The sequence below is a fragment of the Cynocephalus volans genome, chromosome 9, assembly GCF_027409185.1.
Source record: "Cynocephalus volans isolate mCynVol1 chromosome 9, mCynVol1.pri, whole genome shotgun sequence".
Lineage (NCBI taxonomy): Eukaryota > Metazoa > Chordata > Mammalia > Dermoptera > Cynocephalidae > Cynocephalus > Cynocephalus volans.
Genome location: NC_084468.1, coordinates 122,836,162 through 122,855,417, shown reverse-complemented (window position 1 = coordinate 122,855,417; position 19,256 = coordinate 122,836,162). Strand labels below are relative to the sequence as shown.

The following is a 19,256-nucleotide window of genomic DNA, read 5'->3' as shown; positions in this document are numbered from 1 at the left end:
AATTTGAATAGAAATATTTTAAAAATTTCTATCAGATTACTATGTCAACAAAAGTAAGAAGATAGTGCTCACTCTTACAAAATGGGTGAAGTATTCTTGGAAACTGTCATTGGTACATTATTGTAAACTAATCTGTGAATGTGCTCATAGATTTTTGTTTGTGTTTAGTGTTGAGTTAGTAAATAAAAATGACAAGAAGTAAAATTATAATTAAAAAAAAAAGAAATCTGTGCTCTTTTTAACAAGCTATTAGCTTGCTTACAGAGTAACTTTAAATTATTTTACACCTTAATTTAGTTTGGAAATATTTTACTTCTACTTATGTTTTTTTTTTTGATGCTGTCTGAACTATTATGAAGCCAGAGATCCATTCACACTTGTATCTCAGGTTTATAGTGCAGGGGCTGGCACATGGTAAATGACAGTTTGTTGATTGTACCTAGAGTATTAGATCTTCTGATTGATAATTCAGAGATAATTTATGCATATGTAATATTCTCATCCTAAATTTGAAGTATGAATTAGGAAGTTTTTTTATTAAGTTTGTATTATTTCATTTATTTTACTCTGTAAATATAAAATATTTTGGAGATGTAATATGTTGAATTTGGCGGGGAAGGGAGAGGTTGAGGCCAGAAATATGAACAAGAAAATACACTTTTAAGAAATAATTTCCACTGACATAACAAACGAAACATGAAATCATGGTTTTGAAAATGTACCTCAAACAGAATTCAGGGCTCATAAAATGTAACTGTTAGACAAATTTCATTTTGTTTTTACCTTAAAACATTGAAAATATGGTAATATTCTATTGCTGTATTATTACTGAATACTTGTAGCTCTGGTTTTAATATGGTAGAGTTTTTAGTGTGTATCTTAATACAATTACATAAGGAATTAGTTTACTCAGGATGGTTTATTAATAGCACCTAAGACAACAACTAAATTACAACACAAGCAGACTTTAAAGAGAATGGTTCCTAGAATAAATTTTTAAATGTAAGAATTTGCTTTCCAAGGTTCTTTATGTGAATATTGTAGGGAGGAACTTTGAAAAAAATTTTTTGAGAATGGCAATATATTTTATACTTCATAATATTAAGTTTCTTAAAGTTGAGCTAGAAGAGCTGATTGAATCCTTTGCTTCAGTGAAGCTGCAGATAAGAGTAAGCAGGGTCACCTAAAGATAGATTTACTTAGAGGTTTGGCTGCCTCTCTGGAACCATTTAGCTTTGAGCAGATTTCCATAAATGGAAAGAGCAACTGGAGAGACCCAGTACCTTGGTTGAGAGTGTGGATGATGTGCAACAGGTGGTAAAACAGTCCTTGGATTTTTTAAAAATAAGTGCTCTCCAAATAACTGGTATTTAAGGCTGAGGCTTTAGCATTTGGTTAGTTTTGAGACTAAGTGGATTGTTTTTCCCCATAAAAATTTCCTGGAAACAGTTTTAAAAGATTCATATCTTTAGTGTGTAGTGCTTGTGAATTTGTAATATGATTTTATGAAATTTGTATAAACATTTACTTTTAGTTCCTTAAAGAGACATCTTGAGAAAAATCTCTCAAATTAGAAACTTACATACTCACATTTTGTAACTTCTTCCCAACCAAGTAAATGTCAATATTTTAAGTAAGGATGTGAGATTAATATATCATTAAGAAGTTTGTTCTTGAATTGCCAATTTTCATGTAAGATTAGTGGGTTGTCCTTAATTCATTACATAAAATAAATACTTATGTGTTTACTATATGAAAAGTCTATATTAGGAACTATAGCAGATGTAAAGATGGGTTAACATAGGTCTGCTCCCCCCTACCTCAAGGAGCTTATAGTCTTGCAGGAGTGATGAGACATTATCACCATTTATTGAGTTCTTATTTATATGCCAGGCACTGTGCTAAGATATTTATGGGAATCACTTCACTTAATTCTCACAACTGTATGAGGTAAGTAATATTCCTGTTTTGTGAAAGAGGAAACTGAGGGTTATGAGAATAAATTTCTTGCCTAGTATAACAGAAATAATAAGTGGCAGAGACTAGAACCCAAGCTGTTGGATCTGAAAGCACAGACCACTGCTGTACACTTTACTGATTCACAAGTAACTTAATCAGCAAAACATAAAAAGAAGAGCTGGAAGAGAAGTACAGAGGGTGGTGGAATTAGAAAAGCCTTCATGGGGGAAAAAATAGAAATTCTTTTAAAAAAATTTTCTTAGGTAAAACCCAGCAAAATCCTGTGAGGTTCTAAGAGGAGAGCAAGATTATTGTGAAGAAAATTCCCAAGTGCTCTGGCACTAAAGCTAATATGTGTTGTTATTCATCTCCAGGCATCCCTGCCTGGAGAGTATTCACTCACTCAGGAGAAAAATGATGTGTTTCTGACTTATTCTGCTAGATATTACCTCTGGCTTTAGTGGCAATACATCAAAACACACAGTTGACCTCACAGGATTGTTAATCTATAATCCTTCTTTCCCCCCGTCCCCAAATTAAATTTTGGCCTAAAATTGATGCAGGGTTCAAATTTCAAGAGTCTGTCTTTGTTTTCCTTTATATAAGATTCAGTCTTTGTTTTCCTTTATATAAGATTCAGAAACTTGACAGTAATTTCTAATCAACCTCATTGGTAGCTTTAATAACCAACATTTATTTTACAAAGAGCTGATAAACTAGCTTATTTTGGTTTTTAAATTATTTCTGTAAATAGTTTATATAGACTAATATGTATCAATGACTTGTTTAGAGTTATTCACATGGAAGTTAATTTATATTTATTTCTTATACAGTAATGTGTTTTAGTTTAGTAATGTGTTTAGTACATTTTTAATTGAGTAGGACTTATTTTTCCACCAGTGGAAGCATCAGTTCATAGCAGTAATGCACACTGTACAGATAAGACAATTGAAGCTGCTGAAGCCCTGCTTCATATGGAATCTCCTACCTGCCTGAGAGATTCAAGAAGTCCTGGTACGTGAACTGTTCATTTTTATATAAAACATATCACATTGCTTCATATATCTAGAATGAAGATAGAGTTCTCAAAGGTCTATTATTCATGAGTACCTGACAGCAATAATTGATCTTTGTCAAAGTCCGTAAATCTCAAATATTTTAAATATTTAATTTTCATAATAAAAGATAGAGAAAATGCCCACTATAGACAGACGAATATTTATTAAATAGCTATTTATACTATTATATCTGTTTCCTTAACTCTAGTTAAATTACAAGCCTTTGTAATCCTTACGAGTATGGCAGATTGGGGCAGTTGCCTCCTATGACCACTTTCAGTCCTTTGTTCAATGATAGATAGGCAGTAACTCCAGGAACCATCCATAGTAGAGAGAGGAGGGAACTTACATAATTTTCATACTTCCTTCAGCCTGCAAGTTTTCCTTTTCTTTTGGTCCCCTGCTTTTTTTTTTTTAATAACTTTTAAAAAATTATTTTTTTTTCTTTTTGGCAGCTGGCCAGTACTAGGATCTGAACCCTTAATCTTGGTGTTATGAGCACCATTCTCTACCCAAGTTAGCTAACCGACTAGCTCCCCCCTTACCCCCACCTGCCCCCTTTTTAAGACGGACTTTGGGGGCTGGCCAGTTAGCTGAGTTGAGTGCAGTATTATAATACCAAGGTCAAAGGTATGGATCCCCAAACTGGCCAGCACTGCCCCCCCCAGCCCCCCTGAGTCTGTTTTTTTTTTTTTTTTTTAAAAGACTGACTTTGGTAGTAATTTTGTACTAATTTTAATTTGCTCTAATTTAAATTTAATGTCCGAATGTTAATTTGACTTGATACAGTGAGATTTGCCCCTTCTCATAGAGATTTACAATAAATGCTAAGAGCAACTGTGCTTTTTAAATTGGAATAGGAATCTCATGTATTATTCAGGGATATGAGAAGAAAATTAGGACATTATTCGTGAATGTGTTAATCCATGATAGTATATATTAACATATCTCTTAGTTGAAATAGAAATATTGTAACCTGATTATTCATGTATATTGGAAGGAAGCTAGAAAAACGTTATTGTTCATAATAGAATACCAGATAACAATCTGTTTGTACTGTTTTAGTGACTCAAAACATCAGGATTGTTCCATTAAATAAAATTTTAAATATTGAAAGATGATATTCATTGGTCTGTAACAAGCAGGTTTTCCTTTTCTTCATATTATAAATTGAACTATAGGTGCTTACTTTTTACTGAATACATATTTATAAGTCTTTTTAAAATTTTGTACCACGTGCACATATTATCTAGTTAAAGAATACTGATGGATATGTGGACCAAAATTAATTATTAAGAACTCACTATTATACTATTATTTTATTTTCAAATGTCTTCCCAACTGTCAAAATAATTCAAAGTTCTTCTACACTGAGCTTGAAAGTATCTAAAAGTGTGAAGAAAGTGGGGGGTGACTACTCAATGATCTTTGCCTTACCCAAAAGATTAATATTTCCTTAAGTTGATTTTATTTGTATACTTTAGATCATATTGAATGTTTAGCACATTAAATCCTTCAGTATTAAATTCTTGTCCTGCTTTGATTAAATCTTAATAAACCTCACCTCTTCTGAAATATTGAACTGTCCTCATAAGAAACATTAACGGGGGTGGGAAATCTTAATTTTTCAACTTTTTTTTATAGTGGAAGTGTTTGTCCCTCCTTGTGTATCAACTCCAGAATTTATCCATGCTGCTATGAGGCCAGATGTCATTACAGAAACTGTAGTGGAGGTGTCAACTGAAGAGTCTGAACCAATGGATACCTCTCCTATTCCTACATCACCAGATAGCCATGAACCAATGAAAAAGAAAAAAGGTAGAGTATATTTATAAATTTCTGAGAAAGCAGATGAAATTTTTGTGGTATCTTTTTTTCCCATCAAGGGACATAGAATATAGGCTGGTCTGATGGTATTGGGTTATCAAAACTTAATAACATTAGTGTCAAAGTTGGTATACAACCCCCTACTGTTAAATTTGACTGGCTTACAGGGGGCTGGGGGCCAGGAAATAATATATGCTATATTATTGATGTTACGTTAACTAGATACTCTCAAAGAATCCACAAGTTAAGATTTTAATTTTGTATTTTTACATATTCATATTGTTTAAAGGAGTTAGTATTTAAGCCCTGAAGGTACTTACCTGGAAATGAGATTGTAACGGGTGTTGGACACATACAAGGAAGATCAGAGATTCCTTGCACATTTGTCTTACCCTTTCTTTCTTCTACTTTCTGATCTTTTTATAACTATTTGGTTACTTTAAAAAAAAAATCTTTTAAAATTTTCTCTGTTTTTCATAGTCTTGCCTTCTCCCTCTTTTGTGGACATTGTTTTAAAAAGCCATATACTATTTTCTTCTCCATACCTTCTGCTTTAAAACACTAAGATGGCTAATAGAGACTTCTAATTGGTATGAACTCACCAGTGGGTAAAGAGAAGAGTATTTTCTTTCTTTCTTTCTTTCTTTCTTTTTTTTTTTTGAGGCTGGCCTGTATGGGGATCTGAACTCTTGACTTTGGTATTTTAACACCAAGCTCTAACCAACAGAGCTAGCCGGCCAGCCCAGTAAAGAACATTTTCATTTATTATTTGACTCCATTGAAACTTCTGTTCACCTGAAACCAATGGGTGAGGCACAATGTTCCAGCATATCTCCAACATCATGAGGAAACAGGCAGTAAAAGTGGGTCCTTTCCTGTTGAAATCAAAGATAAAAATTGAAAGAGATGAAATCCTAAATAATTGGGTACATAACTAATTCCACTTCTTCCCTACCTCTTTTTCATATTTTAGAGTGAAAAAGAAATCAAAGGCAAAAATAAGGGAAGAGTGTGTTAGAAATAATGGTATTTTCTTTTATTCATTAAATGGTGTTTCACATTGCTGTGATGTGCTCTGTTCTGTGTTTATTGCTGCAAGAGAGACAGTGAAGAATAAGACAATGTGCTTTCCCCTTTGGTTATATGTATCTTGAGAGAGGTATGAGTGAGAGGATTTAGAAGGAAGAATTACTTCCTGTTGTAAATGTTTAAAAACAAAAGGTGTACATGTAAATAGTCTTATTTACCCACTGCCCACCATAGCCCTTGCCTGGTTGTATCCAGTGGGAGCTGTTAAGAAAATACTTAAGAAATTCTTAGACTTAAAAGAAGATGGAAAGACCATGAAAAGCAGGAGTCATGTAGGGAAACAGGTTGTGGTATGATATAAACCAGTAAGTAATTTGCCAATTTAATACTAATTTTATCTCTTTGGAAGGTCTTAGTAAATGGCCATTTAAAAATTACATATAACAGTTCCATGCTTGTTGCTGTAAGAGAGACAATGAAGAAAGAGTGCCATTATTTATATTTTTGTGGCTAGGTACATTTGGGATGTACAAAATTAGATAGTTTATTTTTTAATAGCAAAGACTACTTTTTATTTCCAGATCCTTTGATATACTAAATGTGGATTGTGAATCTCCAAGAGTAGATAGCATGTAGTGTTCTAAAAGTTAATTTGACTATAGAACCCCTTTTCCTACTGAGAAATACCCTGCTAATTTCTCAAGAAACATGAGTTTGGAAATACTGCTTTATAAGAAAATAAACTAAGCCTTTTGGGGCAAACCTTTCTATTAAGTTGGGATTTTGTACTTGAATTTAGGAGATGGTGAATATGTTAGTTTTATTACTGATTTGTACATAAAACATGATTTAAATTGAGAAATTAAGCTCTGTTCTAACAAGGAAACTAGTGAATTTTCTGTTTTAATTTTTGCCAAAGCATATTTCTTTCTGATTGGAATTACTATAATGAAGTTCTAGAATATATCTATGCATTTTGAAATAAAAATTGACATTAATTTAGCTCCTTATATAGTTAATCTAAATAATCTTTGCTAATGAAGAATAGAATGACATCAAAAATTTCAGATGTGTGACAGTTGGCAAATGAGTAATAATATATTTAATTTGAAAATATAATATATACTTGAATATTCCCAACCTCTTTCTTGAGGCTTCGCCTCACCTGCTGGCATTCATCCATCTGCTGAGGATCGAATACAACTCATTTCACACTTACGCCCTCTTTAGTGCAGAGAAGTATATTTCTATTCATTATGGTAGATTGTCTGAGAGAGCCTTATGGCAGAAATGAGGAGAAACAAAAGGGGAAGGGTACACACATTTATTAGACATATAAAGTAATCACTTGGAAGATTTTTTTTACCCTTGTGATGTACCTGCATGTTGAGGTGAAGAAATTCAAACACTTAATGCTTAAATTCTGGTGAATTGACTGGCTCAGTGCAGTAGAAAGTATTGAATTTTTCTTAGTTTTCCTCATTTGAGTTCATAGGGTTTCACAGATTATCAGATCTTCTGCAATAAGTAGGTAAGGCTGTTTTTAACTACCCTGCAGAACAGAAAACAAAAAAGTTTATATTAGGATTTGTTTCTATTGCTGCATTAATGTAAAAGTTAGCAAATTGAAGCTCTGATCATGTAAGTAATAGATGAGTAGTACCTGACTTGCCATATATATTGAGATTGCTACCAGCTAACTGCTGTAATCTAAAATAGCAGGTGTTTTAAATACTACTTTTAGAAGCAACTTTTCACATACACTGAATATGTTAGTCCATGAATCTGTGTCCAGTTGAATGAATAATGTGTTATCAGAGAGTCTGAATGAATAATGTGTTATCAGAGAGTTTGCTATCATGCTTCTGTTATTTTTCTTGTTTTCAATGTATGGTTTCAATATCTTTTTTCAGTTGGCCGTAAACCAAAGACCCAACAATCACCAATTTCCAATGGGTCTCCTGAGTTAGGTATAAAGAAGAAACCCAGAGAAGGAAAAGGTAATTTGGGGAGGGCTATTTTGGAGGTGAGATTTTTTTTTTTTTCAGTCAGGTGATATTTTTGCATTTGTACGAAAATTATTTCTAGTATATACACATATGGGAGTACTAGGATATTTCAGAAAGTGTGTGGTATTTCAGAAAGTGTGTGGAAGCATTGAATAAAAGATAATAGGAATCCTTCAATGGACTTTTTGAAGACCCTGAGTGTTTGTTGTCTATGGTAGTAGTTCTTAATTAGGGATGTGTCAGCATCACCTGGTGAGCTTTTTCCAGATCTATGTGGGGTCCCTGTCCCACAGAGATTCTGTAGCCACAGCAATATTATTAGGGTGTGGGGGAGGACAGTTAAAGGGAACAGTCATTTGTATTTGGAAAAGGTCCTAAGGGTGATCTGATGTACATTCTTCTTAAGAGCTGTTTTAGGGGATGTGTGTGTGTACAATAGCACTCATCCCCACATAGAACCACTAAAGAATTAAAAGAGGTTTTACAACTAAGACTTGTTTCTGATTCATAATTTCTTAACTGGTTAGAAGCAATGAAAGCCAAATGCAAGCAGGGCAAGCCAAATATAATTTCCCTGTCAACAAATTTCAGTTATGTAAGTCACTAGTCAGAACAAACTTAACCATACTTTTGCTTTAGAATTTGCATATCCATCCTCATTAAAAATAAAAAACAGCAACAAGCCTCCCCCAGTCTGTGCTTTCTTAATTTGTTGGGTCAAATGATTTCAAGTAACATTTCTTTTTTTTTTTTAATTTTTTAAATTTTTTTTATTTTTTTATTTTTTTAAATTTTATTATGTCGATATACATTGTAGCTGATTATTGCTCCCCATCACCAAAACCTCCCTCCCTTCTCCCTCCCCCCCCCAACAATGTCCTTTCTGTTTGCTTGTTGTATCAACTTCAAATAATTGTGGTTGTTATATCTTCTCCCCCCCCCCGTTTGTGTGTGTGTGTGTGTGTATGTGTGTGTGTGAATTTATATATTAATTTTTAGCTCCCTCCAATAAGTGAGAACATGTGGTATTTCTCTTTCTGTGCCTGACTTGTTTCACTTAATATAATTCTCTCAAGGTCCATCCATGTTGTTGCAAATGGCAGTATTTCATTCGTTTTTATAGCTGAGTAGTATTCCATTGTGTAGATGTACCACATTTTCCGTATCCACTCATCTGATGATGGGCATTTGGGCTGGTTCCAACTCTTGGCTATTGTAAAGAGTGCTGCGATGAACATTGGGGAACAGGTATACCTTCGACTTGATGATTTCCATTCCTCTGGGTATATTCCCAACAGTGGGATGGCTGGGTCGTATGGTAGATCTATTTGCAATTGTTTAAGGATCAAGTAACATTTCAGTAGTGGTTTAGGTGTGTTCTATCTGATAATCTGATAACCAAAAATTTGTCACTTCCATGAGTAGAGCAGTGTTCAATAGTTGAATAAATTTTGTATTAATATATTCAGATTTATTTTATCCTTACAGGTGGTCTGACATATATAATTTTAAATAATTAAAATAAAAATTAAGTCTAGTTAAAAAACTTAAGTCTCTAATAAGGCTACCAAGAAATTTGGTATTTAGTTAGACAAAAAATTCAGTTACATTGAATACTTAATTCAGGAACTGATGACTTAATTTAGGACAGATTTAGAATAATTTTTTTCTTTGTTTTTTTTCATTTCACATTTCTGACATGTTTTGTCTTTTAATTTATATTGAAGACTTTTAATAGTTATATAGTAGTAAATCTTGGAAAGCAAAACTGTAAATATATAATTATTACTATTTTTAAAAATAATTTAATCATCAGTGAGCTCTCTTATGCTTAAAGACCTTATACTTAACACTGGAGAAAAAGTTCCTGATGCATCATTTTTACCAATCAAAGTCACCTTTCATTAACATTTCAGTCTTGTATTATTAAACTTGAGGCAGCATGTTGTAATATGAAGATTAAAGTTGTTACAGTCAAACCTGGATTCAAAATCCAGCCAATGTTTTCCTGTTTTGCAGAATTATGATGATAACACCTGTTATAGATATATACCTTTATCTGATAAAGAAAGCTTCTCTTTTTTAATCCTGTTTTCCTTAAAACCAAAAATAGAATTGTTAATTTTAATTTGGGGGTGGGAACTTGGGTGGAGTATTTACAGATAAACTGAGGAATGTTGATGAGTCTAACTCAACAAACATAAAAGTATTCAAAACTCTGATATGTACAAGGCATTGTCTGTGTTGTACAAAAGTTTCTTCCAGAATAAGATCTCTGCTCACTTTTACTATGACTACTCATAGGACTTGATAATCTCCTGATTGTGAACAAATTAAAAATGGCTCCCAGCTACACATTTTGATGTAGTTGAAGATTGTACATGGTTTAATAGTTTTTAGGTAGTGGTACTGGTGTAATAGTGCTTCAGACATACAAATGTAACATTGTGAAGTTGGTCAGTCTTCTTAGGTGAAGAAATGCATGCTGGGTTCAATTATGGGTTATTAATGAATTTATTGAGTTTTATGGGAAATTCAGAATGAAAATGAAATACCAGGGGAAGAGCATCAGAGCTTCAGTTCAAGGTGATGGAGTAGCTGCGGTATGGTTTGGAACCTTCGTACCCTTAGAGGCACTCCCCTCATAGCCTGTAGCTTGGATCTGGATTTGAGGATAGTGGCTAGGAGCCTAAAGGTGATGTGGTGACTCAGTGGAGGCATATGTTGTTATTATCTTTTCCTTCTTAGGACTCTTTCCTGTTCTTTCATTAATTTAAGAACCTCTGCTCCTAGAGGCTACAAAGGGAATAAAAGAAAAACAGCTTGAAAAACCTGCTCTTATGACCACTGCCCACGACTTTTCTCCCTGAAAAAAAAAATGATTCTTTCTTCCTTTTAGGATTAAGTTCCTTGTTTTTCTTGCCCAGATTTCCTCCTTTTCTTTTATGCAAATCTTAGCCATCTTCCAAGACTTTGTGATATTTTTACCAATCTACTGTATTTTCTCTCCTGAAATCCCACAGACATCATTTTCTATGATTCATATGGAATGTAATTGTGCATTGCCTTGTGATATATCATATATTATCTCAAATTGTTACTTATTTTTTATATTGTTATTTAACTTGTCATCTACTTTTTTCTCTTTCCCAACTAAAATGTAAATCCTTGAGGAATGGACCAGGTTTTAAACTCTTCTCTGTATTCCCTCCTGCACTTCAGCATACTATATGATGAATAAGTATTTTATTCTGCAGAAATATTTGAAAATTTCATTTTCATATTTTGCTAGTAGTGTGATCCAGAGCTAATGTAGTTCACATTTGATGAATACTTAACTAGGTTAAAGAATTGCTGTACTACTTTTTATAGTTTCCATTTAAGAAGCTCATATTTTAAGACTGAAGCACAAATGTCTTTAATAACTGAGTTGTTCATATATAAAGAAATCCTTTTAATATACGGTCTTCACTGTACTAGGTATTTTCAGTAGAACGATTTTAGGAATGTTTTAAAACCTGTGTTAAGTACCTTTCATTGATATCAAGTCTAAATTGATTAGTAGTCCAGAGAAAAATGATAAGAGAATGCTTAAGGGGTTAAGGTAGTTTGCACTGTACGAGGGGTCTTCAAAAAGTTCATGCAAACATTCACATTAACTTCTAATCCCATTTTCCACATACTTTTTGAAGTACTCTAGTGTAACACATGTGTCTCAGAGAGTTCATGCCTCTAGGTGAATCAAAGGAAAAGTATGTTTCCTACAAAAAAATCCTAGGACTGATACGTAACAGTTTTGCACATTTCATTGCATATTGCTTGCCTATTTAATAAAAATTAATAAGTGCCTTTTAATGAATTTTGATTATGGAATTTGGACTTACCATGTAATAATCATAGGTGCAAATAAATTTATTTTATTCAGAGTTTAAATCTGTGTAAATTAATAAATTTGATTCTATGTAATTTAGGTTAACTTGGTGCTAAACATTATGCCTTTGCCTTTACTGAACTCAAAATGTTAGGGGTAGGGTGCTATGTGATAGTACAAAATCTAGGACCTCTATTATATTATTATCATAACTGGAAACATACATAGGGGATACCGTTTTTAAAAACCAGAGAACAAGTATATTTAGGATTTTTATGTTATAATGAAGCAGACTTTTATTTGCTTTTAATTATGTTAATGAATTTTCAGTCAGTTTCTATCATTGTTTTTGCTTTGTTTTTAAAGGAAACACAACCTATTTGTGGGAGTTTCTTTTAGATCTACTTCAAGACAAAAATACTTGTCCCCGGTATATTAAGTGGACACAGAGAGAAAAAGGCATATTCAAGCTTGTGGATTCAAAAGCTGTCTCTAAGCTTTGGGGAAAGCATAAGAACAAGCCAGACATGAACTATGAAACTATGGGACGAGCTTTGAGGTAAGAACACAAATGAGCTAGTATTCAAACAAAACTTCTGTATCTCTTTATATATTGTCTGTTAGCTGTCTAATTAAAAGAGAGGCTCAGAATCCCGTATTGTAACTTTTAATTCTGGGGGATATTCTAGAGAAGCTTCTTAGGTTTAAACGAGTAAATGAGGAGAGTTTAGTCTAGGTGCCTAAAATTTCAACATCATTGGAAAGTCTGCTTTTGCAGAAAATGTGCTTTTGCACTTAGGACTATGCCTTAATAGAAATTAAGTTGTAGGTCTTGAAAAAAACAAACTAAATCCAAATGAAATACTGTCTCCAAAGTTAATTTGCTTTTTAGTTCCTGTGAGTTTGTTATAAATGGATTTATCTTAATATGAATATTTCTCTTAAGTTTTGTCAGTTTGAGAAACCCACAAAACTCTTTCACTGTAACGTATATGACTTCTTCTAATTAAGGATGTTGGTATGTAAGTACCAACTGGTACATAGTTTATGTAACAGTACTCACATGTCCCAGATTCATCTATACTAAGTGTGGCTTAGGTAATTTTTCCATGTAACATCAGATTGTTTTAATAACCTATGTAAGTCAGAATAGAATTTCTACCAATGTCAGTAAAATACAGTAGAATATTTTATATTTAGGTCAAATTATTTTTAAGAAAGAGAATGAACTTTTAGCTACTTTATAGACCTCAAGGTTACAGTGCCTATGACACGCAAAGTTCCAACTTCATTCCTACTCCAAATCCGTGGCTTTTTGAGCAGTCCAGGCAGTAGGAACTCTTCCTTTCTTATCTCTTATAGGAATGAGTGAATGTTTCTATTAGTATCCACTGTACATTTTTTGGGGAGATGGAGTGTGGGGGAAATGTAACACTTTTGATTAATTTAGTACTTTTTCCCCTTACAGATATTATTACCAAAGGGGAATTCTTGCAAAGGTTGAAGGGCAGAGGCTTGTCTATCAATTCAAGGATATGCCCAAAAACATAGTGGTTATAGATGATGACAAAAGTGAAACCTGTAATGAAGATTTAGCAGCAGCCACTGATGAAAAATCATTAGAACGAGTATCACTGTCTGCAGAAAGTCTCCTGAAAGCAGCGACTTCTGTGCGTGGTGGAAAAAACTCATCTCCTATAAACTGCTCCAGAGCAGAGAAGGGTGTAGCTAGAGTTGTGAATATCACTTCTCCTGGTCATGATGCTTCATCCAGGTCTCCTACGACCACTGCATCTGCATCAGCAACAGCAGCTCCAAGGTAAATGAGGCAAACCATTAGTTGTAATGTATTTACTTTTTAAAAAAGTCTCCTTGGTAAAAATGAAATGTCCTTTTGTTTAATAGTAGCATGGGGCTGGCCAGTTAGCTCAGTTGGTTAGAGAGCAGTGTTATAACGCCAAGGTGAAAGGTTTGCATCCTCTTATAGGCCAGCTGCCAGAAAAAGAAAAAAAAAAAAAAATAAAAAATAAAAAATAAAAAATAAAAGTAGCATTCTAAGAACCTGCTTATCAGGACTTTGAAAAGTGATTGATATTTTAAATGTATTTTTTGTTGTTAAAGTAGATGTATCAACAAACCTGAATTGGTTTTTATGGTTTTACAGATGGAGCTTAATGTGGGCTTTAGTTTTTTAAATATATTTGTTTTGTGGTATTTCATAATCTAAACCTCAGGAATTGCTAGCACATCTGCAGAATTTAGGAGCACTATTTTTACACATTTTGGATTTGCATTCATAATTTTGCTCAAGAGACCCGTTTTTAAATTTAGCATGAAATATAATCAACTTCTTTCTTTTAATCTACTAGGACAGTTCGTGTGGCGATGCAAGTACCTGTTGTGATGACATCATTGGGTCAGAAAATTTCAACTGTAGCAGTTCAGTCAGTTAATGCAGGTGCACCATTAATAACCAGCAATAGTCCAACTACAGCAACCTCTCCAAAGGTAGTCATTCAGACAATCCCTACTGTGATGCCAGCCTCTACTGAAAACGGAGAAAAAATTACCATGCAGCCTGCCAAAATTATTACCATCCCAGCTACACAACTTGCACAGTGTCAGCTGCAGACAAAGTCAAATCTGACTGGATCAGGAAGCATTAACATTGTTGGAACCCCACTGGCTGTGAGAGCACTTACCCCTGTTTCAATAGCCCATGGTACACCTGTAATGAGACTATCAGTGCCTACTCAACAGGCAGCTGGCCAGACTCCTCCTCGAGTTATTAGTGCAGTCATAAAAGGACCAGAGGTTAAATCAGAAGCAGTGGCAAAAAAGCAGGAACATGATGTGAAAACTTTGCAGCTGGTGGAAGAAAAACCAGCAGATGGAAATAAGACAGTGACCCATGTAGTGGTTGTCAGTGCTCCTTCTGCTATTGCCCTTCCTGTAACCATGAAAACAGAAGGACTAGTGACTTGTGAGAAATAAAATAGCTCCACCATGGACTTTTAGACTGTTAGTGGTAGTACTGACAAACATTTGCAAGGGAAGTCATCAAGAAAAGTCAATGGACGACATTAAAACATTTTTTAATGCATATAAGAAAACAATCAGACTTACTGGAAATAAATTACCTATCCCATGTTTCAGTGGGGAATGAACTACATATTGAGATGCTGACAGAAAACTGCCTCTTACAGTAGGAAACAACTGAACCTGTCAATAAGAAAAAGGATTGAAAGGGACCAAGCAGCTCACTACAATATCAAGTTACACTAAGACTTGGAACACTAACATTCTGTAAGAGGTTATATAGTTTTCAGTAGGAAGTGGTTGGGATGGCTGATCTCATTGTTACATATAGCAATTTTTGATGCATTTTATATGCATACCAGCAATTATTACTGTGTTCGCACAGTACTCACTTAACTGGTGCTATGTGAAGACTCTGCTAATATAGGTATTTTAGAATGTGAATTGAAGAATGGATCCAAAAGCTTCAGAAAGAGGATAGCAAAAAAGATCTAGTGTGATTTTTTTTTTTTTTATATCATATAGCTTAAGCTGATTTAAAACAAAGGCCTTAGACTAATTTTCGGTTTTCTTTCTTGAAATAAGCTAATGGCTTGTTTGTGTAAAGCTTTTTTATTAAAAGAAAAATTTTAAAAATCTTGTACCTAGCACAGTATTGTTATAGAATTTACATGTAACATTTTATATGGTAGTTTAAGTCTGTCAGTTTCTTAATTGTGGACAAATTAACAGTTGGCTCTGGCCTTTTGCTGTAACATGCCTGTGTCACACTCACTTAGCCCTGGCATCTGTGCAGACATATCAGTTTCAGTTCTACTGTCACTTGGAAGTTCAGGCTCAGCATGAATTGTTGTCAGGTAGCTCTCATACCTGGAGTTTCTTTCTTTCTTTCTTTTTTTTTTTAGTTGAAGTTTAAGAGGGAAAGTACCAGTGTTCAGATTTGAACTATAATAGTTTGTATATTCAACATTTGAAGTATATTCTATTTTGTTGTACTCTTGTTTCAAAGTGTATTCAAGTAGGTTTTCTGAAATATAGAAATGAAATTTATCTTGTGTTTTGGTCTCTGGTGATATTTTTAACAATATTCAAAAGCCAGTATAGAGTTGTTGATTTAGTTAAGTAATAGAAGTCTTGTTTCTCCTTCACAACTACTGTGTGGAGAAATTCTACGTCTGTTTTGTCCCATTATATTAATATTTGGCAAATATCTGCATGTTGACACATTATTATTATGAACTATGTAATGTTCTACTTACCGTAATGAATTTGGCATTTTAGTTGGCCACACATAAAAATTTATATTTATAGAACACTTTCAAATCAGATTTTCTTAGACCTTTTGAGTGTAGAAATAACAAGTAATAATACTCTAGCCCTTTTACAGATTAGGAAATTGAGGTACCAGAAAGATTATGTGAATTACCTAATTTCACACAAGACTAGGTCCTATCACTCCACATCTTAATGCTCATTTTACTACAAAGAAAAGTTGTGTTACCTTCATAACTTTTAGAAATTTAAATGAACTGATACTTAGTATTTTTTGGCCTTTAATTGTACATTTGATCAGATACTTAGGTCAACAAAAATTTTCGTAACAGCTCCCTTCCTAATCTTTTATCTTTTCCATAAACATACCTGATGGTACTTTTTAATAAAGCTCAAAGAAAAACTCACTTGATTCTTATCCCATTTGGGAGTTAATCTACCTCCTTTTAAAACATTTCCTAAATATTTCAGCTTTAAAAATCCATATTATATGCTTTGGCACTTAATTGTATTATCTTCTTTATTACTTGGTGGTTATATTTGTTTAGTCATGTCTTCCATAATACTCTTCTAGGGCAAATATTGTATTTTATACCGTACCTGCCCCCCTCCCCAAGTGCTGAGCATATTAGACACTCATACTGGACATGTATTGATTTTTAGTAACATGTGCTAAGAATTTAAGACATATGCTATGGAGGGCAGCTAAAGACACTTAGATTTTAAGAGAATACTTTCCTCCTATGCTGAATTCTTAATTGGTTCTAAGAAGGTTAAGCCGGGCCTACCTAGCTTATCTCCACCACTCTACCTGAAGATTTTTCTGTGTCTCAGAATAAGTAGTACATATAAAGTCTAGATTTGAAAACATATATGTTTACATTATATACTGACCAGAGTGTTTGTGCTGATTGAAATTATCAGTGGTATGCCTCACCTGCTTCCTTAATGTTACGGCTTTTAATCTGAGCTGCTCCAAATAAATCAATAATAACTTACATATGTTTTTTGTGTCCAGCATATCAGAGAAAGACCACATAACCATGGTTTGATGCCACTAAATTTTCCAGCTTCACCAGGCCTTTGAACTATGACCAGCAATCTATCCACATATGCCTTAGGTCATTTTCCAGCAACCATTGCAGCCTTCACCACTCTTCTCACCAAATGACCAGTATACCTCTTTACAGAGAACATGGTCTTGAGCTGTGAATTTGTTCTATTTCTGGGCCTCTTGCTACAGAGGACCTGTTTACTCCAGCATCCATTCTTCCCACCTGTCTCAGGAAGGAGGTGCCTTACCTCCTGTACTCAGCATCTCCCTTTCACACCTCCTCAGTCTCCTTGTTCCAACGGTTAATAGCCTAACATAAAGTCTCATCTCTTTCTTCAGCTAACAGCCTGCAGCCTGAATTCTGGCCTAGAAACAGTTCTCATTGAGGTCTGTGATAATCAATTGTCAGATCAAGTAGACACTTCATTTTTTCATGTGATCTGATGCCTCAGCCTGCTTCTCAAAACTCAGTTTTCCATACCTCTCTCTGATTTACTTCCTGCCTGACCAACTCTTCTTAGTCTGCTTCCCTTCAGCTTTCCATGAAAAGTTTCGTGTCTGGGGCTCTTTTCCTTATATTGTTATTGTAAGGATTAAATGAGTTAGTACGTTAAAGATTTTCCTGGAACATAGCAAACACTATTGAATGTTTACTGTTATGATTTCACTTCAACATAATTGTTAGGTTATCTCACTCACACCTAATGGTTTTTACTGCCAAATCTATTGTTCCAGCCTAGACTTTCACTGTAAGTTTTAGATGAGTTTATGTAATTGCCAACTGGCTATTTCCTCCAGAATGTTCAATTGAATTCTCTCCAAAATGTATTCATATTAGCTCAATTAATGACATTACCCATTGCTCATCCTGGAAGATGCCCTCGGCCATTCTAGACACATTACCTCCAGTCATTCACCAATTCCTGTTTGAGATACCTTCTAAATAACTCCCATCCTCTCTACTGTTATTGTTTTGTCTCACCAAGCTTTCCTCTAATCCGTTCTTCATGCCAGCTGAGAGCTTTCTAAAATGCAAGTTTTTATCACTTCATTGCCATTGCCCTAAGTTCTTCAATGGCATCTCTTACTGAAAAGATAAAACTCTAAAACACAACATTTACAGTTCTTTCATCTGGCCTCTGCCTATCTCCCCAAGCCTCATTTTCTCGTTTTTAGACATCTCTGGGATACAGACATACTGAAATATTTCATTTTCTCAAATATCCCAGGCACCTGTACCTTACTTACTGAGCCATTCCGTTGGTGGCTTCTCTCTGGACAACTCTCTCTTCCTTCACCTAGATTTGAGTTCAGTTTTATTTACTGAGTTGGAGGTGATAGACATCAAATAAAAATTTTTGAAGTAGTCTTGGAACCACTCAGGGTGGGAAATAATCTACTCAGAGTGACCTCTAAGTTTAAAGACTGGGGAAGAGGAAAAGGAATCAGCATTGGAAGTCAAGGACTGTTATTCACAGAGAATAAACAGGACAGGGCTGGCTGGTTAGTTTAGTTGGCTAGAGCATGGTGCTGAGAACAACTGATCCCTGTACTGGCCAGCCACAAAAATCAAACACACACACACACTCTCTCTCTCTCTCTCTCTCTCTCACAGACACACACTCACTCTCTGCAGCAGGAAGGACAAAGCAAGTAAAGCCAAAGAGAAAGCCACTGAGACTGTTCATAAAGACAATGACAATGAGAGGGCAATTCCTGTAAGGGGTGGTGAGGCCAGAATGTAAGGGATGGGACACCTGGTACATTAATTAGGACCGTGCATTTCCTATCACTCTATATAAACAAGTCATGTTTAATTACTAATAATCACATAAATTTTCCGAAGACAAAATTTTGGCCTTGGTGTACAAAGTATCCTATGATCCTTTTTAAGTCTCCTGTTGTATTTTGCAGGCATTACAAGCTCATTATTCTCAGGAGGCAAGAGTAACTCTATTTTAGTTCTACAGCAATCAAATCAACTTTTCCCTTTATTACAGCTTTTAACCATTCACAGAAATGCAAGTCCTCTGTGGTTGTAATTCTGTACTTCAGCCCCATTGTCATGATCACTGTCCCCCGTAATTAAAACCTATTGTATTCTCTAGGGACTCAGTACACAGTGATTCCCAGTCTAA

At 34.3% G+C, this 19,256-nt stretch overlaps 1 protein-coding gene across 8 annotated transcripts in view; it reads left to right on the top strand.

Moving 5' to 3' along the window:
• ELF2 (E74 like ETS transcription factor 2) overlaps positions 1 to 15,805 on the top strand; it is a 99,971-nt gene extending 84,166 nt beyond the window's left edge. For 6 of the 8 annotated variants that reach the window (XM_063107691.1, XM_063107696.1, XM_063107694.1 and 3 more), the window contains 6 exons: positions 2,860 to 2,973; positions 4,662 to 4,835; positions 7,787 to 7,873; positions 12,120 to 12,312; positions 13,222 to 13,572; positions 14,123 to 15,805. In XM_063107691.1, coding sequence (XP_062963761.1) covers positions 2,860 to 2,973; positions 4,662 to 4,835; positions 7,787 to 7,873; positions 12,120 to 12,312; positions 13,222 to 13,572; positions 14,123 to 14,747 — 1,544 coding nt within the window. In that variant the 3' untranslated portion in view covers positions 14,748 to 15,805. The remainder of the gene's footprint in view (positions 1 to 2,859; positions 2,974 to 4,661; positions 4,836 to 7,786; positions 7,874 to 12,119; positions 12,313 to 13,221; positions 13,573 to 14,122) is intronic. The other 2 variants (XM_063107692.1, XM_063107695.1) reach the window with 1 other exon arrangement.
• Positions 15,806 to 19,256: the final 3,451 nt, after the last annotated feature.